The 26,162-nt window shown below is 38.9% G+C and overlaps 1 protein-coding gene across 6 annotated transcripts; it reads right to left on the bottom strand.

Moving 5' to 3' along the window:
- Window positions 1-29: 29 nt before the first annotated feature.
- DNAJB4 (DnaJ heat shock protein family (Hsp40) member B4) lies at window positions 30-26,162 on the bottom strand. 6 transcript variants are annotated; one of them, XM_075097978.1, is made up of 5 exons: window positions 25,913-26,058; window positions 25,166-25,242; window positions 9,226-9,511; window positions 5,754-6,328; window positions 30-4,133 (listed from the first exon to the last, which is right to left on the bottom strand). In XM_075097978.1, exons 3-5 carry the CDS (start codon window positions 9,434-9,436, stop codon window positions 3,900-3,902), a joined length of 1,020 nt encoding a protein of 339 aa, XP_074954079.1. In that variant the 5' UTR covers window positions 9,437-9,511; window positions 25,166-25,242; window positions 25,913-26,058; the 3' UTR covers window positions 30-3,899. The 6 variants fall into 6 exon arrangements, with proteins under 6 accessions (XP_074954079.1, XP_074954077.1, XP_074954078.1 ...); XM_075097976.1 differs by lacking the exon at window positions 25,166-25,242 and having other exon boundaries at window positions 25,913-26,162; XM_075097977.1 differs by lacking the exon at window positions 25,166-25,242 and having other exon boundaries at window positions 25,909-26,046.

The following is a 26,162-nucleotide window of genomic DNA, read 5'->3' as shown; positions in this document are numbered from 1 at the left end:
AGCAGTTAAGGATATAGTAGGTGACTGAGTATTTGCCGCCTTCTCCCAAGTAGCCTTTATTAAATAATCAAGTGAGTTTTAAAACATAGCTTTTAAGCACAGTCTTTGATTAGAAAAATATTAATTTTTGTGAATCCTGGATTAGATAGATATTAATGCTCCCTCTCATACTTTTGAAGTAATTCCACACCCTATTTTCTGAAACATATACTTTGTTATCTCTCCATAAGAAAAGAAATACAAGCATTTCATACCAGTCCTATAGTTCTGTATTTTGAGCAAGAAAACAGTTGGAAAAGTTTAGGTTGCTATACATATATATATATATATACCTCTAAATACACAAGATACTGCAATTCTTCAATTTAACACTACTACTCTTACCTGAAGGTGGTTACAAAAAATAGTCCTAGCTGCTGTAACTTTTTTTTTTTTTACAAGTTGGACTATGGTTACAAGATCTTGGATTACAAAATGCTCAATTCTATTAGCTTTTAAACTAACAAACAGGTATTTTAGGATGATATGCTTTTAAAGTCATGTAGCTTATAGCATCTGCTGTCATAACAAAATATAAGAGAAAGTTAAAAACCAACTTTAAACTTTTTACTTAAAAACCACGTAAGAAATGCAATATGGAACATACTGAAATGGGAATTTTTTGAACAAACAATATGTAGTATAATGATATGTGTAAGCACTAAGCAGCAAATTTTTTTTTGTGATACTGCTCCAGCAATTGTTTAGTCCCTTGTAGATTTAGGGACTACAACCAACTGACACTGTATGAAGAGATCAGCAGCTGAAAAACTGCCTCAAGCAGCATCTCCCAGAAGTTCTATTCCTTTGTGTAATAGAATAGGATTCTTCTTGTGCTCATTAAAAAGTTATTGTAAATTAAATCCCAACTTCCATAGGATTAACTTTCCTGCAGAAAATCACATATATGAAGGTAACACTGCTATTTCTTAAGCTACCTAACAGAGCAGGTAACTACTAAATTTCCACAGGCAAAAGGCTGACAGCAAATCTTACATATTTTCTTACTAAAAAAAACAAAAACAAACAAACAAAAACCTTTGAAAGTGTTGTTAAAGCACTGTATTATGGTTTTAAACTCAAGTGATAAAGCACACCTGCAAGGCATTTCTTTCACCAAAACCATGCCGCAATCAAGGGAACCAGCCCTATTACTGTATTATAAAACTAGACTATTACAGAGGGCTCTCCATTCTCCTATGCACCTTTTACCTCTAAAGACAAGTAACTCGTATTTGTATTCAAAAGACTCAATTCAAGAATACAAAAGTTTATGGGCAACCCCTATCCCACTTTGTATCTTAAGCAAACTTTCCTTTAGCTAGGACCTGGGCTCTTCCTTCCTCTTCCTGGGAGTAAAGGTCAGTCTTTGAAAATAATGAATACTTGAGATCAGCATGATCTTTAAATACCTGAACTAGCCAAATGCTTTTACAGTGTTCTTTGTGCATCTTTCCACTCAAGCACAGACCTACTCCCTAGGGATTCAAGCTGTCACATCAGTACCGTCCATCTTTGGCCTAAGCCTCATTTGCAGAATGTGGCCATAGCACTGTCTCATGAAAAGTGCTACATCCAAGTTCACAGAATCATCTCAGTTGGAAAGGACCTCTTGCAATCATGTAGTCCAACACCCCCGCTCAAGCATGGTCAGCTAGAGCAGACTGTCCAGGACTATGTCCAGTCAGGTTTTGAATATCTCTAAGGATAGTGACTCCTCAACCTCTCTGGGCAACCTTTTCCAGTGTTTGACCACCCTCACAGTAAAAAGGCACTTCCTTGTGTTCAGATGGAATCCCCTGCATTTTAAGTTGTGTCTGCTGCCTCTGAGCCCTGTCACTAACAGTTACTGAGAGGAGCCTGACCCCACCACCTTCACTCCCCCCACCAGATGTTTACATGCCGCACTAAGGTCCCCCCAAGCCTTTTCTTTCCCAGGCTGAGGAGCTCCAGCTCTCTCAGCCTCTCATACATGGCCCTGTGCTAGACCCGCTCCAGTAAATCATTGTCTTTATTGTACCGGGGAGCACAGAACTGGACACAGTACTCCAGATGCATCCTCATCAGGGCCGAGAGAAGAGAGGAAGGATCATCTCCCTCAGACTGCTAGTAAAGCTTTGGCCTTTGTTGCCACAAGGGTGCATTGCTGGCTCATGGTTAATTTGTTGCCCACCAGGACCCCAAGGTCTATCTCAGCAAAGCTGCTTTCCAGCCAGTCAGCTCCCAGGGTGTACTAGTGCCTTGAGTTGTTCCTCAGGAAGCAAGACTCTGCATTCCCCTCCTTGTTGAACTTTGTGAGAATCCTCTGCCCAGTTCTCCAGCCTGTTGAGGTCCCTTTGAAAGGCAGTATATCATCTGGTGTTACTAGCCACTCCTCCCAATTTTATGTGACTTGTAAACTTGCTGAGGATGCACTCCATCCCATAATCCAGGTCATTAATGAAGATGTTGAATAGTACTGGCCCCAGTATTGAGCCATCAGGTACGCCACTACTGACTTGCCTCCAACTGGACTTTCTGCCACTGATTATACCCCCCTGTGCCACTCATTTGGCCAGTTTTTAATCCAGCTCACTTTCCACTTATCTAACCTGTACTTTATCAGTCTGTCTACTAAAGCCAAGGTAAACAATGTGGACTGTTCTCCTGTCATCCACAAAGCTAGTCACCTCACTGTAGAAGGCAATGAGCTTGGTCAAGCACGATTTCGCCTTTGTAAACCTATGCTGACTACTCCTGATCACCTTCTTGTCCCCCATGTATTTGTAAATGCTTTCCAGGAGGATTTTCTCCAACCCCTTCCCAAGGATTGACATGAAGCTGACTAGCCTGTAGCTCTCTAAGTTTTCCTTCTTATTTACAAGTGATATTTATACTCTTCCAGTCTACCAGCACATCTTCCAATCTCCATGACCATTCAAAGATAATTAAGAGTGGCCTTGCAAAGGCATTAGCCATCTCCCTCAACCCTTAAGGGTGCAACCTGTCAGGCCCATGGACTTCCAGCTTAAGTGCACCCTGATATGGTCTTCCACCACTGAGGTTCCAAGACTTCCGTCTTAGGTCTCAGGGGCCTGGAATTCCTGAAGGCTTCTTTTACTGGGAGAGACTGATGCAAAGAAGGCACTGAGTTCTCCATGTCATTTGTCACCAGCTTCCCTGCCCTATTTGACAGGAGGCCCACCATTTGCTGTTCATGTACTTGCAGAACCCCTTCTTGCTGTTCTGCCCGAAGGCTGAGGAACTCTCCCATAGCAAATGGCTACTCTTGCTCCTCAAGCCACAACTGCCCTTCACTAGTCTCGCAATGCAGTCCTCACATTCTGGGGCAATAAACAAAATGCTTTCATTCCACTGGGGTATGGTTCAGGAGTCCAAGCTGATTTTCCCAGCCTATGCTTTGTGCAGTGGAAGGCAACATACCAAAATGGTATCATGTTTGCTCTTCAAAATATCTATACATTTTTGTATTTCTACTACTATCTCCAATTTTTGTATAAATGGGTAATGTTATAGATAGCGTAGGGATATAAGTAGTATATTTTACTGTATCAGAAATATGCACTTTGTAAAAACTGACTACATTTTACATTAGGCAAAATAATGAATAAACTTTTCTGATGTAAAATAAAATGAGTGGTTTTCCCTGTAAATTTTACTGCAGAAGTGACCTGTATGACTTGTATTTAACCCTTGTCTTCTCATGCAGCATTACAGTATTTCCCCCCACCCATCCCACAAAACAAAAAAACCCCAAATATTCCACTAGTTGTTACAGATTGCACTTTTAAAGCACAGACTTGCCAGTCTTCTGCATTTCCAGTGTCCTATTTAAACAGTTGACATACACAGTCTTCGTTTTATGAAACCGGAAGATTTCGCCTAAGTACTTCTTTTGATGCTGGAGAAATGTTATCTGGGAAAATTACTTCGAACTCTATAATTAAGTCTCCGCATTGGTCAGGATTTTTGGGAAACGGCAAACCATATCCTATAATTCTTCTTCTCATCCCAGGCTTTACAACTTCGTTTATTGTCATGGGTATGGTTCTTCCTTCTATAGTTGGCACGTGCATAGAGCTGCCACACAAAGCCTAAAGAAAGATTGCATCGTGAGAAAAAGAAATTGGTGAGAACTTTATTTGCACCCACAATTGAATTTGGATTATTTAGAAAAGACCAGAATTCGAAACACCATTTCCACTGTGCAATACTCTGATGTCAAAATTAAAATACAGCGTTCCTCTCAAAAAGGGAAGGGTTCAATTTGTCACAGAATACCATGGAATTTACAAATCTTATGCAATGGCCACTGGAGCATAACAGAATCACAGAATCATAATTGAGCTTACATATCCTTCAAACACTTTATCAAATAATAAGGTAGTTGAGCACAGAGTGAATCTGTTACTCATACTTCTCTAGGGATTTCCAGCTTCTCAGTTTCCATTAGAAATTTAGAGCCCTGTTCCATTTTTTGTTTGTTCACATTGCACAGCGGTTTACTCTAACACACTATCAACTTATATTACATCAAATTGCAGAACATTTAAGTGTCTATAAGCAGAGGCATATTAAATTTCACAGCCATCTTAGGTCAGCATTTGTGATGCTTGAAGAAAAGCAAACAACTATTTTGGTGCACCGAAGTTAAAACATCACAGGCATTCTCCTGCTTTATCCAATAGTTTGCTTTCATTACTAGGATTTCTGATAATAACATTTTGATTCTTTCAGCTTGACCTGATTCAGTGCACTTAAGTCTATATTGATAACGCCCAATTTACATAACAACGCGTCTAAATAGGCTTTTATCTATGAAGGAACTATATTACCCACATCAACATTAAATATTGTCTTTTCTTCCTCTCATCCTATTTTAGGTGCTTCACCTCACTTCAGATGTATTTTAAGTTAAGAATCCTTTAAGAAGTGTGCTTATAATGTACACAAAGAGCTTATAATGCAAGCAAGAATTTATTTTTTCTCCACTAATGCACACACTCAGCTACATTATCTTTGAAAGGATGACCACGTCGAAGCTTCAGAACCTTAAGGACTCTGCTCAGTTGTCTTTCTGACTTTTCCTTTTGAAAGCCAATGTGTTTTGACTTGGAACAAAATTTTTAAAAGCTACACTTTTTTTGTTGTTATATGTAGCTCCTATAACACCTGTTCATGATAATTTATCCTCATGAAATCAATCTTGATGTACTTTGAAATCACACTGAGATAACGTACGACATAAAAAGGCAGACTTGGAATTTGTTGGCAGTGAAAATATTTAAGACATTTCTACTTGGTCCTACAGAAGTAGCAATCATATCACAGCAGTAAGGAGCATAACTATATTGGATGTATTTGTTAATTGTATTTGCATTTGCTACTTCAGCCTAATATATATTTAGCTAGAAAGGTAGAGTATGAAGGTTTAAGACATATCAACCTTTACTCTTACCTTTTCACCCTCATTCTTTTCCATTTCTATAGTCAACAGCTCAAAATACTCCATTTTTATCAAAACAGCTATTGCTTCCACTATAAATAACTGTGCTCTGCAGCACAAATTGACTTTACAAGAGTGAAACTCTATTTAAAAAAAAAAAAAAAACAACCCAAAAATTTACTGCTGCCATAAAGCCTGTGCAGCACAGCCATTGTATCATATTGTAACAGGTTTACACATTTAGAGATCCACCAAAAGAGAAACTTACCTCCCTTAAACTGATCTTAACAGGATAGATAATATTTGATCCATCTCTCTTGAAGTAAGAGTGAGGTTTATCTTTAATGATAAAAACAATATCAGCTGGAATTGTGTTGGGTGTTTCATCACCTTCTTTTGGAAAAGTGATTTTGGTGCCTTCTTTCCATCCTCTTTTAATCTCAATAGTAAGAATTTTGTCCTCTGTTCGGACACTTCTACCATCTGGGTTAAGCCTTTTACGTGAAATCCTCATCCTTTTTGTGCAGCCATGATAGATCTCTTCCAATGACACTTTAAGTTCATGGATTACAGGGGGATCTTGTTTACGGCGTAATTGGCTACCAACTGTATTCCTTTCCCTTGGAAAACCATTCATACTAAAACTAGTGAAGGATCCGAATGGATCACCATCCACCTCCATGTCTTCAGTGTCTCTGCCACCCGGCATCCTCCTTCCAAAGAAGATCTCAAAAGGATTTGTGCCACCGAAGAAAGCTGCAAATGTAGCATGTGGGTCACCATGAAAGGAGTACCGAAAGGTACCACCCTGTCCATCAGGTCCTCCAGCTCCTCCTTTCAGACCTAAATAAGACAAATAAGCAAAGTTAAAAAACAAATCAAATATTAGTATAAGCTTTCCTATTGTAGTGCACAATGATATCAGAACCAAGGAGTCGAAAAGGTCTTTGCAAGCGAGTGAAAGGTCTCCTTTTCAAGGAGGACTCACCATCACACTATGCAGTACCAACTACCCAGTAATTCACTAGCTTGAACAGCAACAAAGTTTCTGAAGCTACAGAATGACTTCTACTTCAGAAGAACAAGTATTCCGACACTGCCAATTTTATTTCATATGATTAAAGCCAGTTATTAAAAAAATTAGCATCTTAAAACAGAAGACAGGTCTGCTTGACTTGATCTTTCCTTGTTCTGCAAAGTCTGTTGTGAGTTGCATCCTTCTTCAAGATCACTTCTGGGGAAAATTATGCAGTATTATATGCAACACTTTCCATAGTCTACATAGTCTCTCAGCTTTAACTCTGTTTTAATTAGCTTTACCTCTGTTTTCCTATAATTCAGTTAGAGTAGAAGGTAACATGCCAATGGTCAAGCAGCCATATGCTTCCTTAATGTTAAATTTACAACCGCAAAGTTATCACAGCCTGTGTTCCTATGATATAAAACAGGTAAGAAACCTGGGAATTCTTTTCAATACAGCCACAGTAAAAATAGCTTGGAAGTTCCCTTGGGTACAAAAATCTTGTATATATTGTCACCATCTCTGTGTAAAAAAAATTAGTGTTCTCAATCAGCTTTGTTCTTTCTCTTCTATCTTCTACAAGGCAAGACGTACATCTCATTTCTTCCTGATAGATTTCCCTTACAATTCCCACTGGACATCCTCTTGTATTTCCTGCACCCTCATTCTCAACCCAACTAAAAATCAATTTTCTTAAATGCCTCTTTCCCAATAGGTGACCTCTAAGTATTTCCTTGTAATAGTTAGTGCTCTCCTGCATTGACCATTTCAGAATACCTTTTCAAACCTTTAAGATGAAAGACAGTGTCTTCTTAAGAGACTTTTTTTCCTCCTAAATTTGCAATATTTGGTGTTTGTTTTTTTTTTTTTTTTTTTTCAATCTTGCAACAGCTCAGCACTACAGCTGCTGTCCTACTTCCACAGCCATAAACATGTGAAAGCTTACATTAATGAAGCATGCATTCCCTAAATTTGAAACAGGGGTCTCAGTGTTTTAGACCCTCTATTCAGAAGCTTAGTACTCGTTATCAACAGTAACCAAGTAAGATATTAGAATGAGAATGCTTTCCCCATCTCGATACCAGACCACATTAGAAGTACTCAGCACAGGTAGCATCCTTCTGTTACAGTTCTGTTAATGTCAAACAAGATTATCAGTGGATTCAATTTGTGGGAGTAGAAGGACACCTCCTGGAATAGCTAGCCAAAAGTTACTGAAGGTACATCAAGTTCTTGGCTGTAAAAACACTGAGGGTTCCTCCTTCCTTCCACCCCACCCCCTGCCTTTCCTTCACAACTATTAGTTACACTCTCAGATGCAACTTAAGAGCTTAGAGAGCAACTGAGGCATCAGGAGGTACTTCCAGATTCACCATTCTAAAAGTTCATACTTTGGTTTAATATTATGCCCCAAATAAACAGAAATCTATGTTTTGAACCTCTGTCTTCAAGTATGCAATACTAGGATGACAAAGGCTGCATTGCTTTATAAGCTTTACTTCAAGCTCTTTAGTAAAAGTGACTGAAATGGTATTTTGGGAAAGCAGCTACAATGAGCTGCTGCACAGGAACTTAAAATGCAAATGAATCCACACAGTAAATAGGTTTATAATGATATGCAGAAAGGAGGCAGGGGGTGAGAAGGAAGAAGTACAAGAAAGCAGAAGACCCAAGAGGCAACAAAGGCCTCTGCTATCGACATAAACACCTTTTGCCTAGCATGCTTCAGTAACAGCACTAAAGCTTTGAACACATGCAATGGAACAAGTGACCAAAAAATGGCATTCTCAGTAGAAGCTGAAGGTCTTCTACAGGAATTTATGGATGTTAACAATTGTATTAAGTCCTACAGATGACCGTGGACCAAATTTTATTATGCATTCGTAAGAACCTACAATTTTCCCCCAAAGTACTGCTATTTAAGCGTTCTCCTTCATATTAGTAAAAAACATAGCCCTCAGTGAATGGCAACGAGCGTGTACCTACTTGTCACAAGGGAAGTCATTATTTCATGTGGAATTTTTGATACCATACATTTAAGGGGAGGGACATTAATGACTTCCTCTGTTGCTCAATCATAAGACTGAGAGTCATGTTGGTCAAAAATAAGAAGCCATCCTCCCCAGATAACCATTTTAGGATAAATATGACATTTCTGAGGCCTCATTCTCTTGGCATGTTATCACTGCTTACAATTAAAGCTAAAAAATTGTTCTGGTATTTCATGACATCAGCCAAATTCCTTCCTCTCCAGGCAAGAAGCCAAGGACAACTACGGACTGGACACCTGGGCTTCTGCTCAGAAGGACTGCCCTGTCTAGATCAAGCGGACTGCCCTTTAGCAAAAATTTAAGAAAAGAATACATCTCTTCTCAACTCCACTTCAAAAAGTGCCACGGCAGGGGAAGACAGCAGTAAGAGATCCCAGAAAGCTATTTGTGGGTCATACAAACTTTTTCAATTCAGTAACTTTTTGCCTGTCAAGTACTTGCGATTTAAAAAGAAAAACATAAACACATATTAAAATAAGAAATTAAAGCTAGACCAGTATTAAAACTCTGCAATGTATTTTACATTAAAAATCTAATGAGTCAAACTTCCAAGCAATACAAATACATTGCCTAAAAATCAACATATAGCATGTTTTCAGGCATCATCTGTTTATTTTGCTTCATTAACCATAATGAAAGTGACCAGAGTATAACACAGACATACATACCTTCCTCCCCAAACTGATCATAAATGTCTCTCTTTTTGGGATCGCTCAGCACTTCGTAAGCTTCTGCAACCTCTTTGAATTTTTCCTCTGCATGGGGAGATTTGTTCTTATCTGGATGCCATTTAAGCGCTTGCTTTCTGTAAGCCTTTTTGATATCCTCTTCAGAAGCCCCTTTTTCAATTCCCAGGATAGAATAATAATCCTTCCCCATCCTGAGTGTTGGAGGAATTCAGATTTTCCTTGCTATAAAGAAAGCAGTGTCCAGTGTCTTAGCAACGTAGAGATGCTAGAGAAGGAAAAATAAAAATCAAATTTGGAATTGAAACAAACAGAACTGTTACAAATCAACAAAGTCTCTGATACATTAAAGAAACACCAGACAGCTTCTCTGTATTTCCCTCCTTCCCCCGTTGCTCATTTATAAATAATTATACACACTGGACAAGAGACAGCCTTCTTTAGAGTCCTCCCATCTACAGTATGTGCCTCCGCTCTTTCTAGAACGACAAATAATACAGGACGTCACTTCCCCGACTGCCCCAGCTGAACAGCCTGAACAGCTTTCACGCTCTCTCACACGCATGCGCACACAGACACACACACACACACACACACACACAGAGAACATGCTGAACTTCTATTTTCTTCCCTCTCAAGCAGCTACAAAGTTTAAAGGTTTAACAGTGTGAAGCCTTTCACCACCAGGGCTGAACCCAGTCTGCTCTGAAGACATAACTGCCCCAGCAGAAACGCAGAAGCCCATATAAAGTAATTATAGCACTTTACTTCAGTTTCTATAGAGACACCAGTACACATAACTGTTTTCCAAATATATCAACACAGATTTGTACCCTTTCCAGCAAAGCCTATGCAGTATTTTACACCCAAGTTAACTACAAAGCTTCAAAAAGCATAACTTCATTTCTTTAAAAATAAAATTAAGTCACCCTCAACCAAACAGGACTTCAACTGATTTAATGTAAGATCAAATACCACTCCCTAAGAAGCTGCTTTACTTACATGTTTTAGTGGGCAGTTTTAACCTTATTACACTCAAGAAATGGTTGCCAATATGACAAATCGCTACCCAAACCCAGCAGTTACGATACTCTGGACTACAACAAACTTCACTATTGATAGAAGATTTAGAGCAGCCTTAAGTTCTCTTGCAAAATTAGCAGTACAAAGGCCTCAGCTGTGCCCCCATGGTATGGATTGAGCAACCTCTGGTGTGGTCATAACTTACATCGCTTTAAGTATTCCCACTAGTGAGCGTCCAAGAAGGAACCCATGCCATTTTTGTCATTGTGTTGTCATATAATAGAATTGTCAGAACAGCAATAGCTCAGACTAGTCTAAAGACTGTATTTTTCATCATGTTTTTCAAAACCTCTGGTTGATCAAAGTGGCAGAGGGTACACACATTGATTTGAAAAACAAGGTATACAAAATTTTCCCCTTTGAGACTATTATGTTAAACACTTATCTCACTTTTAAATGTCAAACGAATACTCAAGGAGCTGCAACTAGCAAGGCTTAGCCTTCCCCTCCCCTCCCCATTTTGTAAAACATAGTAATTAATTTCACAGGTTTCATTAAGAGACCCAATAGTCAGGATTTCTTCTGAAATTAAAAGTTTCTTCCCCTCAAATGTCAAAACTTACAGAACACATTCTGGTAACAACAAAAGCTACACTGAGACTTTTTGCCGACAGTCACAGTGAGTCAGTGTTCAGGCATCCTTTCTCTCCCTACAGAGGGGAACATGCTATTCTGGCATAAGTGCCAAGTTATACCCTAATTACAGAAGTTATTCCCTAGAAATGAAATTACTTAAGTTTCTGAGCAAGATGTACAGCAATGACCACATTACTTAGACTTCCTGCCCTGCAGATCTTCATGTCAGAATGAATTTACAGTCTGGATCTCCTGTCTTCCAAGAGCTGATAGGATAACTGGAGCACCTCCTTACAGAAAGCATGTTCCTTCTTTTTCTCCATCCTTTTATCATATACTCAGAGATCTTTTGGAAACACAAGTAGGCTTCAGTTCCTCTCACATGGTTATCGATTTCTTGAAACAATTTCTAATAGACTGAGAGATACAACTCTTTTAGAACTAGTGAAAACTTTATTATTATTATTATTATTATTAAAAGACTAGCATGTACAAGATGAACATCTGGTGATCATGCCAATGATCATCTGGGTACATGTGATCATACCAGCACCTCTTCAGACAGTGAAATCCATCTGGTAAGTGTGGTAAGTTTCTACATCTTCCAATCTTCTAGTATTAGAGCAGTTTCAAGGACAGAATAAATCACAGCTGCTAGATTTTTAGAACCCTGAATATCTGATCTCTGCAATTCTTTATTGTTCATTTTATTATTCTATCTCACATACCTCTTCAGAGTTAACAAAAGTAAGGAAGGGAAAATCCTTCCTATCTCCTGTGTTACCATATACATGTAGAAGTGGAAGTTTTTTAAAAACTCTTCTAGACTCTGGAAAGATTCTGCTTCCCATAGGTGTGAATAATATTTTAATTTTTTGTTTAAGTGCCTGAATAAGTGTTTCCTACAAAAACAGATAAGGTCATCACCTAGTTTGTGACAGACAAACTCTTTTACGGGATTATTTTGTTGTTTACAAGTTTCTGCATTTCTATCTTGAGGTATTCCTCTTTTGTAGCAGAATTTAGAAACACCACAGGGCATTTTGTCAGTAAGCCCATTTCCCAGAGTCCTTGCATTTCAGTCACCTCTTACTTCAGAGACTGACACCTGTGTCTAAGTACCATGAGGAACCCGCACTGTATGCACACCTGCTCATGAGCCGTTCTCTTTACAGCATACTGGGATGAGCGCTCTATTTGGACTTTGAAGGAGAGGTGGTTAGTGTGATTTGGTTTGTTTAGGGAACACTAACAGCACATAACCCCATAGATCCTATGAAGCCAAGGCTGGCCTCAGCTGTGACAGGCCAGCAGTAGTGCATCCTGCAACTTACTCAAACCTCCCAGAAGCAAGCCACTGAACTACCTATCTCTAAATTAGTAAGGCCGTAGTCTAAGACTCTGATTAAGAGTGCTCCCAAACAAGTGCTAAGCAACTTGTCAGACACACAAATCTAGTAATGCACTTGGCTGTGACACAACCTCAGAAACATACCAGATCAAAAACCCCACCATCAGCTACCTTTCTTCCTTATTCTACCACATCAGCATTTCTCTGACATAGATCACATTATGAATCAATTAACCATCTATATCATCAGTTCTTTGTTTACAGTCTTCAAATACAACAGCTGCATTCCTTTTCAGGCATTCAGAGAAAAAAGTTTTTATTATCACTGTAGTATCAAATGGTTATCTATGAAGCTTTTGCTCATAGTCAATTTTGTAAACCAGTTTTCCATCAAACTAGACAGCTTTAGATGTGTCTTCCTGTTCTTATAAGCTACTTTAGGGTACTCTCATCATGCACTGAGAAAGTTAGCATCCTGTATTTGTTCAGTGCTTCCTTACATCAGTGTTATTTGTTACAGTACAAATTAAAAAACAAATACATAAAATGGGAATTTCAGGTTGAGCTTTTTAAAGTTGACTGGAGAAAAAATTGGTACATCTTCAACTGCAACAAATTACCAAAAGGTCAAATAGAAAGTTTATTAAAAAACTGTATTAATTCCCAAGAAGACTGCATAGAATTTTGAAATCCTATAGAACTTGCCTAATAAGTCCACTCTTATCTACAGAGGATTTTCTATGCTCTTTGATCAAAAACAAAAGTGACATTTGCATTCATAATACAAGACTTCCCTTTTTTAATCTAAAAATGTTTATGAAATGTACACTAGGAAGCTGAAAATTGTTCCTTCAACAGTTCCCCTTCACTTCTGAGGCTGAGTTTGACTGCTGATATTCAGCATTCCACTTGAGTTCTTATTTCAGTAAAAAAAATCACTGCTTTAAAATATCTTTCCCATTTTTCTCTTTGAACAACTGTAGTTCACCTCACCTCACATACATATGGACAAGTGCTACACATCATAAGTGGTATGACCTTGCACCCATTGTTCTGCCAAACTTCCGGGTCTTAGAATAGTTGCATTGATAATATGAGTTAGTTGCTTTCTTTAGAGAAGCCTTCATAAGAACAACTGAAACAAATTAAGGAAACATTCTCAGGAACAGTTATACCCAAATTCTAGATTAATCATAAATTAGCACCAGTATAAGGTAATATGAAGGAGAAGCTTCTAAGCAGAACAGTGCCATTATTCCCTGAAGTAGCTGAATAAAAATGCTCATTATTTTCTTTAAATTAAGCCATTTCTTCTATATTCCTCACCTATTAAACCTCAGAAAAAACTGAAAAAGACAGGGCTAGATCACAGTGCAAGTTAAAGAGCAAACAAAACCACAAAGGCAAATTCCAGAGAGATCACAACTATAAATACACATGTGCACGTAAATGTCAGGCTAGAGGAGCCAAATCCCTCCCCAGAAAAAGCTCTTTCAAGTATTGTAATATTTGCAAAACCACACTAATGAATGGAATAAACTGACATTTGTCTACAATGGTTTGAAGAAAGCACATCCAATAGTGAAATTTCCTATAATATCATCCATTATTTTCCCAGAGAAAGAAGAATTTGAGAATGACTTTTCTCCACACCATCTTTAACTGTATGTCGTTGTTGACTGAGCTACATTTATACTTTTGGACCATGAATAAGACCTTATACATGCAAATCCCATCCCTGAATTCATTAAATTTCACTACAGAAATATTCACTAGCTGGTCTCATACACAGAAGTAAGTTTTAGAATTTACAACAGAAGCAACAAATAGTTGATTTTTTAAATATATCTAACAGAATATGCAAAGTGAAACCTGCAGAGCCTAACAGTTCTTTCTTATCAATGGCCCTGAAAGAAAAGCTTTGTTTAGTCACACACTTCATACCCAAGTAACTACCCAAATTTATAAAATTTTTACTTTACTTCTCTGCAGAAACATGCTGCACTGTAGTGGAAGTAAAAGGTTCATTGTACATAAGGATTCTGGGGCTGATTTTATATCTAAATAAATAACCCTAAGAGGAAGTGAAATACCACATAAATCTTTAAAAAATTAATAGAATTATAAAGCTGCAATAGACAGTGACATTAACTTTGTTAAACAGCATACTTAAGCACACTTATTTTATATTTTCACATTGCATACATCGCGTCTTTGAGACACTACTTGTAAAAGATTTGAATTGAAATGCACCCTGAAGTATTTACCAGTTTGCATACTACAGACATCACAATTTCTTTCCTGAGGCATATGCAAGAGTGCAATTTAATGCAATTCAACGGCAATTGAAGCTTGTATTAAAATGATTTGTTGACTTTTGACTTCCTCACAGATTAAAAAGGAAGAAATGTAGTGGGATAGTTATAGTCATACTTTACAAAAATAGCTGGCTCCCATTCGAGCTATATTTAAGTCACTGTGAAACAGTACTTCATAGGACACACACAGCCAATATAGATTTTTTTTTTAAATCTAGGAAGTATAGGAGATATCCGCTTCAAAATTTTTATAATATTACTTGAACATACATGAAGTTATGCTCCGCCAACAGGCCAAAGGACACGTTTTTAAGGTCTTTTATGGGAAAGCTTACTTTAAGTATACACTTCAGAGTTGACATGAATTTACAGCTCAAGTTCAAATGCTAAATCTCAAAACACATACTTCTATCACCCAGAGATATACTGTTACCACTTCTGAACCCTCAAAATGAATTTTTAAGCCTGCGATTCATGCAGCCTTCTATTTTATTTGGAAAATCTACACAACAAGACAACAGACACTTAGCAACTTTTTTTAGTTTCATCTTTCTTGTTACTTTTGTAACACTAGACCAAAAGCTAGAAGTGCTATGCACAACTGAAAACGTCCGTAGTATTTTCACATTAGAACTTACTATCATTTGTTATACTTTAAGCTACAGGGTTGAGTTCTTCTCTTCAGAAAATTATTATATTGCCACTATATATATAATGACCTGCATAGAAGTACATGCATTACTAACAAAAAAGAAAATAAACTGATCTAAGCTCAAGTAGATTTTATATTAAACATGGTTACAACTCTCTTCGAAAACATTACTAGGAGACTAGTAACACATGCACACTGATACTTCATCACAACATAGCAAACTTACATGTCATTAAAATAAAGAATTGCTTTCTCATACCTGATTCCTGTCTACTAAGTCACTCTACTATAGCCGAAGAACAAAAATACACTTGGAAGAATTTTCCAAATTTAACTTTCCATTGCTGAGAGGGAATGAACATCTTCTTGCAAGCAGGCAAAGTTCTCGGGACTCAGCTATGAAGCATCGCACTGATGAAAACGTAACTACTCCCCCTTACTTCACAATGGTGTGATTAACTATTTCAGTCAAGTACCAGACTGCACTTTGATAAACAAAAGGAAACATTGGAAATATGGTCACACAAAGCAACACACAAAGTATTTTCATCTACAGATTTCATCTTCTGGAAGTGTACAGATTCCACAAGTGCTTTTCAATTCCTTACTTAGATTCAGTGTTCTTTTCAATTCCCACCCACACAAATTTCTGTAAAAGGACTCCTCTTCAAAACAAGTTGATTGGTCAACCAGGAAAAACGCCAATCATTCAAAACATTTAACAGGTTCCCTCACATTACTGACTACGCCTATTTACTACACTCGCTATTACAAACATCAAGTAGTTAATGACATTGTTGCCATAGGTACTGTTGTAAACATCTATACAGAAAAGTGTACCATGGTGGTAAGGAGAAATATCTTCTCACTGTTGTTACCAAACAAACAAACAAAAAAAAGACATTCATAAGGAAGCTGAAGTTCTGTTTCCTTCAAGAAAATGTTCTGTTTTGACAAGTTCAGCACAATTTAATATTAAGTTATCAGTTCAGGGCAAAGAAAGCAGAAACACATAGTAGTCAAAGTTATTCCTTTCAATTTTACATATAGTAAGCCTGGATCTTTGTCCTAACTACTTTTGGTACTGACTGCTAACACTCAGGAATTTATCCAAGACTTGGGGAATTCTGTCCTGAAACAGTCTGTGTGCAGAGGAAAAGTTAGACTTCCTCACGCCTTTATCACAGTCAGGTTTCTCCCATGCCACCAACCATCCCGTGTTGGTTTTATTACAAGTAAGGATGTTTATCGTGAGGAACTGCTTAAGGCTCCCTAATTGTTCGCTGTTTCCCTCCAACGCTAGTTCCTTTTTATTTGATTGTATTAATATTTAAGCTTTGTAGCCTTTCTGGTGATTGTTTTAAGAAAAAACATACTGCTGCAATACAAGTCTTTCAGATTCTCAAGTGCTAACATACTCAGACCCTGAATACATTTTCAGTATTGTCACACAGGAGTATTTTATCAGTTGGACATACGCTTTATACATATGCCACAGGCTTCCATGTTACACTTTTCTCAACATGAATAGTATACAACATAACGAAACAGATGTTGCTTAAAAAAAGATAAAATAAGCACTGATTAATTCTGATTAGTGTCAAAAAGAATACAAGAGTGCCTGGCAGCCACAAAAAAAAAAAAGCAAATAAAGTGGTAGGAGTTACTAGGAAAGGAATAGAGAACAAATCAGAAAACATTATTATAGTATCCTATGAACAGTACAGTACCAATAGTACATCTATACCATAACACTGCCATTCTGTTCCCCTCAATTCCCAAAAACCAAGTATTTTTTTTTTAAGTGTTCAGAGAAGGACCACAAAAGATCATGAAAGATATGAAAGTGCTTCCACATGAGAAACAACTGAGGACGCTGAAAAGACAGAAAGAAGTCACAGAGCTCTACAAGGTCTACAAATGATGGAGAAATGGTTTACTCCCATCTAAGATAGAGCCACTGTATGAAACTAGCAGAAGCCAGTTTCAACAAAAAAAATTAAGAAGTTCTACAAGTGATAGGATTCCCTGCCAAAGGACACTGGAAACTCAAAAATGGTTTCAGTGGGGTACCGAAAAAATACCATAGAAGAGATCCACTGCAATTTCCTTGACAGAGAAGCCAGAGCACGAAATCCCTGAGCTGCAAATATTTGGAAGCTAGGAAGGTGGAAAGAGGACCAAGCATTTGCTTTATTCCAACTTTCCCTGAAGCATCTACTTAGGGCCACTTTTGAATGCAAATTACTGGACTAAACACACTACTTTAATGGACAACCAGTTCAGCATTCTCTAGAGAGGCATCCTCATTAGATTAATGAAAATCTCAGTATAATGCAATTCAGCCACTTCCACGTCCTAAAGGACAAAAGCTTTCTAACACAGAAGCTTAAAATGTGAGCACTGGCACTACGTAATCAACCTCAGTGACAGACAAATGCTGCAAATGTACGTTTCAGCCAAGCGGTGGAGGTCCACTCCAGCTAAGGTATTAGAAGAAAAGTGTTTGGGTACTCTTTATTCTAGCATGCTTCCTTGCCTTATAACTGGAGTATTGTTTTGTATAAGTTTTCAAAAAAACTTTCAACTCTCATTAGTACTGCTAAGAAGGGTTGGTGGGGGCTTTTTTGTTTTGGGTTTATTGGGGGTTGGTGTTTTGTTGTTGTTTTGGGGTTTTTTTTAAAATGTACATATACTAGAGGCAGGTTACTTAAAACTGACTTGAAATTACAATCCAGGGTACCACTTGCAACCCTGCTGCCTCCTCTTTCTCTCCTGCCACCTCTCCATCTGTTCCTATGAAACAAAGAATCAGTTGCCTAGAGGCTCTCAGACAATTCACACAAAGAAAAAAAAACCCACATTGAAAAGATAATTAGACCTCTACCCTCATTTTCCTACCCAGAGATCTGTTTATTATACAAACCTTGGAAAAATAAGAAATGAATATTAAGCATATCTATATTGTTCTCCATCTAAGTGACATAAAGAGGGGTGTTGCCTACAATAGACTTTTCTAAACATGTATTTAGTAACACTGGTAAAGACATTTCTAATATTCCAGTTTTCAATAGAAGTGAGGCTTAACTTGACACTAACACTCGATGGATTCAGCCCCACTCTCACAGCACAGAAGGGGCAGAAATCTCCCTACAAGTAGAGAGACAGAATAGCCAGCTCATATGCTACTCCTTCTGGAGTCCAGCCTTCTCCACCCCACTGTCCAGAGCCAGCTGGCACAAACCAAAGTAACATTTGCTCGGGACTAGCTGAGGCTGGACGCAAGGCCAGCCAGCTCAGACCCTGGGAACCGTGATTGGCTCCCTACCAGTTCTTCCACCAAACGAATCCTGGTGCAGCAGAACTCCTGTGACCTAATACCAGTGCAATGTACTGATTAACAGTAAAAGGACAATGGAAAAATAGTGCTTGTTTCCACAATAACCCTTGCTGACTTTCCTTCAAGAAAGTGGAATGGAAAAAGTTTTTAAAATGCATTTTAAATGTTTTTATTTCAATATCCTACATAGTTATCACAACTACTTTATCACCCAGAAAACATTAAGATGGGCAGACTCTTTCATTTAATATCTGTTTCAGAAGAAGTAGCATACAACAGCTCCTCTTTTAGCCTTTTACCTGTTTGATTCACAACAAAGGAATCCTAAGGGGTTTCTTCCACCAAACAATGTAATTAACAACCTGCTGTCTCAGCAAAGAGGCAGCAGCAGAGAATTCAGGGCACCTGTAGAATAGAGATAGTCCTTACAGGTTAGCTCTTGCTAACAATTTCTGGGAAGTTGGCACTGGCATGACTCAGATGTGACCTGATCTGAACCTGAAGCCTGTCTTTCCAATGGTTCTCAGCCTATCACTTACCTAAGTGATTGGATTCATTCTATTAAAAAAAAAAAGAAGATGGTCTTCAGTATGAAGCTGTAGAGTAATAGGCGCATCTAGAGTTGTACCACTACTTCAATCAATGTTCCATAATTCAGGAACAGAAAGAAGTCATGTCTGCAAGTCATTTTTTCTTCTTGCAGAAGTATTAGATTTTTTCCTGGCATAGTTAAAAAGCTATCAGTAAACAGAAAAGCTGAGAGAAAAAACTGAGTAAGCGTTACACTGATCACAGATACAGGTCACATGTAAGAGTGGGAAGGGTAGGTGGAAGATGCCTGCACAATCCCTATCCATGCTCTACTTGTTGGGTTTTTTTTTTTGTTTGGTTCCCACCCACCCCCATAACGGCAGAAATTAATAGTTTCCAGTAAAAAATAAACTCCTTCCTCAGTCTTGATGAAAGAGAGAAACTGCAAAACAAATAAATCCATTTGGAAAAGCTGCTGGGCTACATGGTATTGTTTTTAATTGCACTCAAACAAGATTAAGGTTATTTATCATTACCAAATAAGGATCTGCACACATTTTTGCCGTGGACATGTGATCACAGTGTTCTTACATAAGCAAAAGGAGATTGTCACACTAGATGTTTTTTCCAGAGTGCGCTCGTCAAAATCCCACCCAGCTGCTATGATTCACACAGCTAGTTTTACATGCAAGGCTGAAAACACACACACTGAACCATTGCATAAAAACAGGAATTTGGTACGGAGGTGTCAGAAAAACTCTGTTTAACCTGAAAGGAGAACATATGTCAGCACACCTAAACTCACTTAAGTTGAAACAATAAGAATGTACTTCTGTTCACCTACAGAAGACAGAACTACAGGCAGCCCTAGTTATATTTATCAGAGTCTGCTGTAATAGAATTCAAAATAGTTGCTCATTAGTCTTTCAAATGTTTCAACCACATCCCACAGCTCAAATCACGTTTCTTGGTTGTTTTTTCCCTCCTTAGTCAACCTAGAAGTTTTGGGAAAGAAGATGGGAGTTTGATAGACCTGCATTGCAGTTAATCTCCTAACTGACGTTATTTCTCTAGGTTAGATGGATTAAATGGTGCTAGGTAAAGAAGATAGAACATGGAAAGATGAAATATTAAGCAGAAAAATGTCCAGGTGTTTTAAAGTGATAGCAAATTTCAGCATCTATTCTACTAACAGACTATAGAAATTCTATAGTTTCATGAAAATTTTCCACCCAACTCATCCCAAAAGTTTAAACTTTTCATGGTAACAAGTCCTAGAAAGACATTTCACTGTAGAAATCAACATATTTTCTTTTTAACCTACTCCCTGTTCCTTCTGGAAAAATGGAGTACAAAGAATAGTGATGAATTAGAGGACACCTGCAAATAAAATGTATCATTTCCCTATTTAATGAAAACATTACAGAGAATCTGTTTGCTCATAGGACATAACCCTAAGAGACAACCTGTACGAATCTACTCTTCATAGACTCTGCAGAAAACGCCAATCCATAGTCAAAAAGTTGAGGTGTATAGTTTTTTTGTTTAAGCTAAACTTACAGAATCTCCTGTCTTCTTGCTCTTCAGATCAAGTCATATCATGACATCCACATCACTGATTTCTTTGAGTGATATCTGAGATTAACCCAGCAACATTCATCCCTTTTCAAGTAAATGCAGCATTGTTATGAGGGCTCATTTGTAAATACAACTGAGCTGAACTGATTACACCAAGATACCTTTAACCACCAACAGATACTGAAGTGGCAGTTAGACTATAGCTTTCTTTAGGGTGCCTCTGGATATTGATTTATTGAAGAAAAAATCTAGCCTTACACATTCACAAACTTCACTGCAAACATTTATTTTCCCCAAAACATACACATAACCCTTACAATAAAGTTTAAGACAATTTCCAGCTTAGATAAGCTTGCATTAGTCATGGTTTTATGGACTGAAGGGATTAAACATTTATGGCTTCTAAAACACCTCTTCCATTTTTCCTTCCTCACCCTCAGAAGAGATTTACCTTTCTGTGCTAGTTTTTTTTAGCTGACTCTGTGATATAAGCACAACTTGGTTAAAAATAAGGTGCCTTGACTCACAAATTAACAAATAAAGATGTTAGCTGTAATTAAACAGTATCAGAAAGAATACTACTAGGGCCCAGGCCTATGTAATAGAGAAGTACACCAAACCCTTTAAATAAAGCTTTTGAGATGAGGATTCTGAACATTACTGGCTTAATTCAACAAAATATGCATTTACACACTCATTAACAGGACTTCAATGTACATTCTTCAGTGCTCTGCTGATAGAGGAATACAGTAGACACTTCTATCTCCTACAGCTACTACTGCAATACGTATTTGTTCTCCCTTTAAAAGCCCTTCAGCCCACATCTCTGCCCTTCTTAACCCCCATTCACATGCAACTTCCATGCCTAGCTCCATCAACCAATTTATTTCAAACAAGGCCTTTCACACTTCTCCATCTGGGAAGAGTTTTGCAGAAGCTAACAGCACACAAATTCGCTGGGCTCTCCAAACTTCCCTTCCCATGACACCCACACAAAAGCATCCAACTCCTTGACCAAGTAGGACACTGAAGACTGATGACCACATTATCACGCTGACTAATATTATCCATCTACTTTTTTGCACTACATTCATTCTATATGGTGATCCGCTGCCTCATGGCACAGTCCAGCTGTATTTAAGGAAGAAGTACATGTTCTCCAATTTATCCTTCTGCATTTGTGACATAACTAATGCAATCTGATAGCAAGCTAGTCAACTTTTCAGAGGCTAAATCATGTTAATCTCTCACTGCCCAACTCTCCTCAAGCCCAGAATCAAATTTGCTAGTAGGAACCTTGGGGCAAAGACCCCCTTCTTCCCTGTTAAGTTTTACCAGTAAATTTCTTTTCAGCAGCTTCGACCCACTTCTAGCTTTAAATCTGCCTACTATGCTTTCTGCAAGTCATTGCTGGCGTGGGGAAATTTGCAATTGGTTTCTGATGATTTCATCACTTTGGGAGATTAAGATCAACAGATTCAAATCCTAACCGTCAGCTGGTGCTCCTGCACTGGCAAAGGGTGTCCAGGATCTGCAACATTATCAGTAGAAAACTCCCTTAAGTAACTACCGAGAGACGATTCAACATCTGCTCTATATCCAAACAACTGCTGATCTGTCATGAGCTTTCATATTTACCATACATGCACCAAAGTAGTAATTACAAATTTCAGATCCACAAAATTGTGGATCTGAAAGAGAATGCATCAGAAAAAAAATGGCACTGTAACCCACAACAGTTATCCTTCTCTGATAAAGACTGTAATCACTTTTCCTATATAAAAAAGTGTTGAGCATACTGAGGCAAAGCTAAACAAAACACGACACCCAGAAAGTTGCAGAGGCAACCTTATGAGAAACATAATCCTTTTGTTTAAGACCATGTGAGACATCTCCTTACCTGTACTAGCAAACCACTTCTTTCATGACTTACCCTTTGGTCTGGTCACTGCAGATCAAAGTTGAAGTCAATTGTTACAGGGGAAAAAAAACTCCAAATAACCCAAACAATGGAACAAAACTCAATGCAAACATGCACTGACATGTCTTAGCTTAATGCAGAGGATTTGGGTCAGTTCCACACTTTTACATCTATGCTCCTGCAATGCCTGAACTAGCTAATTTAGAAATATCCCAGAGTACCTTTTGGTAGAAGTACGGATTTCTTCATACACACAATATTTGACTTAAAAAACCGCAGAAATGTGGTTTGTTTGTGTTTTTTTCCCCCCAAGAACTCTCCAGTAAAGTCTGTGACAAGACAATCCATATTATAAATAAGGAGTTTTCTGACTTGTCAGAGTTTTCATTTGAACTTGTTCCTCAGTAATTACACCTACCAGAATGTTCTAGTTGTTGTCGTCTTCGGTAATCATCGGACTATGGTCGAAAACCTTGAGAGATATCATTATCTAATAAGTTTAGTTAAGGGAAACACCTTCCTCCAATCTCCAGAAGAAATACTGAAAGACATTTTAGAACTCCATATTCTCTGTTACTTCTTATGTTGTCTACTATCTAATTATTAAAATTCTGAAAGCGGTAGATCTACTATACATCCTTCAGTAAAAATGAGTTACTCTAGAACTGAGGCTTATTTTACACAGTAAAACAGGAGTTCTCTTGCTCTAGCAGCGCAGTGCAAATATTTGCTTACCAACCTACTACATTAAATTTCTTAGAAGGCAGATTTGAGAAAACACGAAATGAGTAATTTTTGCAAGTAAGAAAGCAAAATAGCCTGGCACATGCTGCTCCAACAAGTCTGCAAAGCGTCTGAAAGAATATAGCAGTTAGCACTCTTAAGGAGTTGCATCCTTACCCCACTCCTTTAAGAGATTAAGGAGAAGGAATTAATCCCATAAGGATAATTTTCTCAACAGAAGTATCATTTTAAAAAGGGAAATGGAGATAGAATACTTAAAAGAGACATGGGTTTCTAGCAGATAGGTGCCATCATGGGATGTTGATAAAGATCATTAGATCAATTTAGGAATGGTGAAAATAAGGGCATAATATTTATATAGTATGTATTACTTAAGATCTTATTTCTCTGTAATTTGCTAAATTTCATGTTCTAACTACCTGAAAAGCCTAAGAAATACAGGGACTTCAAGAACTTGGAAGCTAGAGGAATTCATATATGTACTAAATATCTCATCTTTCAAATAAGCGTCATCTCAAACAGTAATAAAAAGCTGGTAAAAATTCCAAAATTAACGTTCACTTATCATTAGTTCCTTATGAATGCAACTAGAACACTTAAAGTACCAGGCAAGAGTGTTTTCATTAGCCCAAGGCATTATAGCTGCTTTAAAGTATCATCAGCCTCATACAGCTACTGCCTTGTCTCACAGAACTTAGCAAAGAACTATTATCTCATTTCATAACAATAAAAAACAAAGAGCATAGACGCTCCACACCTTATAATAAGCGAAGAGCCATAAAAGACATAGCCAATAGCCAGTATTAGCTTCAACACATCACAGTCAACTCCTATGACTCAACTTATTTATTTGCATAGCATGGCTGGTATACAAAGCCAAATTCTCAGTAACAAAGGAAATTTAAAAATAGTTCACGATCAAATTATTGTTTAGAAATAGCAAAGAGTCAAGCATGAAAATTAATTTCTTACTTTCCAAACCTATTTTGCCCCCCCCCCCCCCGAGTTAACACAGCTACACTAATGGAAAATTGTTGTGGTTTAAGCCTGAAGGCAGCTACTCAAACCCTGGTATAGGCTAATTCTTCTGAACAGACTTTTTCAGCACAAGTATCTCAGCAGCAAGCTTCACCTAGCTCTAATTATACACTGTAATCTGCCTAAAGGCATACAGGAATTTTAATTTTGTGGAATTTATTAATCTTAAAATCCTTTTGAGCTACACTACTTCAGAAGTTTCATAGAAGGCAAAAAGAAATCTAGCACATTTTCAGTTTCCTTTGTCGGCGCAATCTCGACTGGAGATGCAAGATGATTCGACCTCAGCAGCAGCAGGGTGTGTGTCTTACGGTATGCTAAAATGAACCCATTTATAAGCAGCCAGCACTGAAGGGATCAATGAGAAACCAGGAACTTCTCAAGGCAGCACGGAACTACAAGACTAACTAAAAGAGAAACAGCAAGACACATTTTCTTATACGACTTCAGCAGAGTTGGTCCCTCCCTGCACAGGGCCCAAAACCAGGCAAAGTCCAAAACAGCAATTCCTTAATTAGAAATTCTCTGACAACAGAGAAATGCAGGCTCATTTAGGTCAGAAGAGACCTTCCACACTTCAGTTTAAAACTACATATGTTTTTAAAAAACAAGCATTATGTTTATATAATCCAGGAGCGCATTAAAAAGCTACAGTTCGATGCATTAAATAAGTTTTTAAAAATTGCAAAACATCCCCTTGGAAGAGTACAGAAAGCGGTTGTCCAGCTCAGTTCCTCTTCAGTATTATCTAGCCTCTACTGCTATGATAGTTAAGAAGATATTCTATGACCTTATCTAGATGTGAAGCCTTTGCAACTCTGTCATCCGTATTCAGCACGTCAGTTCATCCCCACCGGGTCAAAGAACCTAAACAGGGCCCGGATTAAAGCATTACTAGCTCTAATTTTTCATTAAAGCTTATGCTTGCGCAGCCACGAATAAAACCCCTCCCAACTGTAAAAACCGTACAACTGCAGCGATCGTTTTCAACGCAGGAATAAACAACCGCGGTCGCTGCAGGAGGAGGCAAGAGAAGCTCCGTGAAAGGAAAAAGCCTGCTCGGCTTCTCGGGGAGGTGGAACAGCCCAAAAGCCGTCCGAAAGAACGGAGGGACGGGCCAGCGCTCCGCCTCACCGCCCCGGCCGCCGGCTCTGCCCCCCCGCGGCTCGGTAACAGGCGTGACAGGCCGCCCCTCGCCGCTCCCGCCAAACCTCCCCCGTTAGACGCCACGGTTCCCCCCCCTCGGAAACGCCGTTTGTGTTGTTTCCCCTCGCCGTGTCCCACGGCCGGCGGGCGGGCTGACAGCGCCAGGCACCGCCGCAGGGCACCGCCGGAACAAAAGGCCCGGCCCCCAGCCCCGCTCAGGGCTTGGGCCAGCACCGCCGCCCCTCCGCCCCTCCAGGGAGGAACCGAGCCTCCCGAACGCCTCCCTGGGCGCAGCCTGACACGGGCGGGCGGCCAAGCCACAGCGCTGCCGATCGCCCCGGACCTCCTCCCGTGACCACCCTCCCATGACCACCCTCCCGCACTCACCCACCTGACGTCGCCTCAACCGCCCACCGGTCCAACCGCGCTCCCGGCTCCCTCCGCGCCCTGGGCGCGGCTCCCGCTCCGTCACTCCGCCACTGGAGACCAAATCACGCGAGACCTACCTAGCAACCCCTACCCCTCCACCGCCGCACTGCCCGCGCCACGTGACCCTCCCAGCCCTATCACCGGTTGTCTCTAACGGCTCGTGCCGCTGTGGAAACACCGCGAGCTCCACCCCCGCCCGCTCCCACCCGCTC

Source organism: Phalacrocorax aristotelis, chromosome 6 (genome assembly GCF_949628215.1).
Source record: "Phalacrocorax aristotelis chromosome 6, bGulAri2.1, whole genome shotgun sequence".
NCBI classification, from domain to species: Eukaryota; Metazoa; Chordata; class Aves; order Suliformes; family Phalacrocoracidae; genus Phalacrocorax; species Phalacrocorax aristotelis.
The sequence above is the reverse complement of the archived record's forward strand: the minus strand, read 5'-3'. Positions and strand labels throughout refer to the sequence as shown.

What these genes read in the sequence shown, in the direction of transcription:
- DNAJB4 (XM_075097976.1), bottom strand. Translation starts at nt 9,436, where the DNA reads ATGGGGAAGGATTATTATTCTATCCTGGGAATTGAAAAAGGGGCTTCT. An exon ending in TGATCAGTTTGGGGAGGAAG is followed by an intron (nt 6,329 to 9,225) that starts GTATGTATGTCT and finishes TGTCTTATTTAG; the next exon opens with GTCTGAAAGGAGGAGCTGGA. An exon ending in TTAAGATCAGTTTAAGGGAG is followed by an intron (nt 4,134 to 5,753) that starts GTAAGTTTCTCT and finishes ATCTTTCTTTAG; the next exon opens with GCTTTGTGTGGCAGCTCTAT.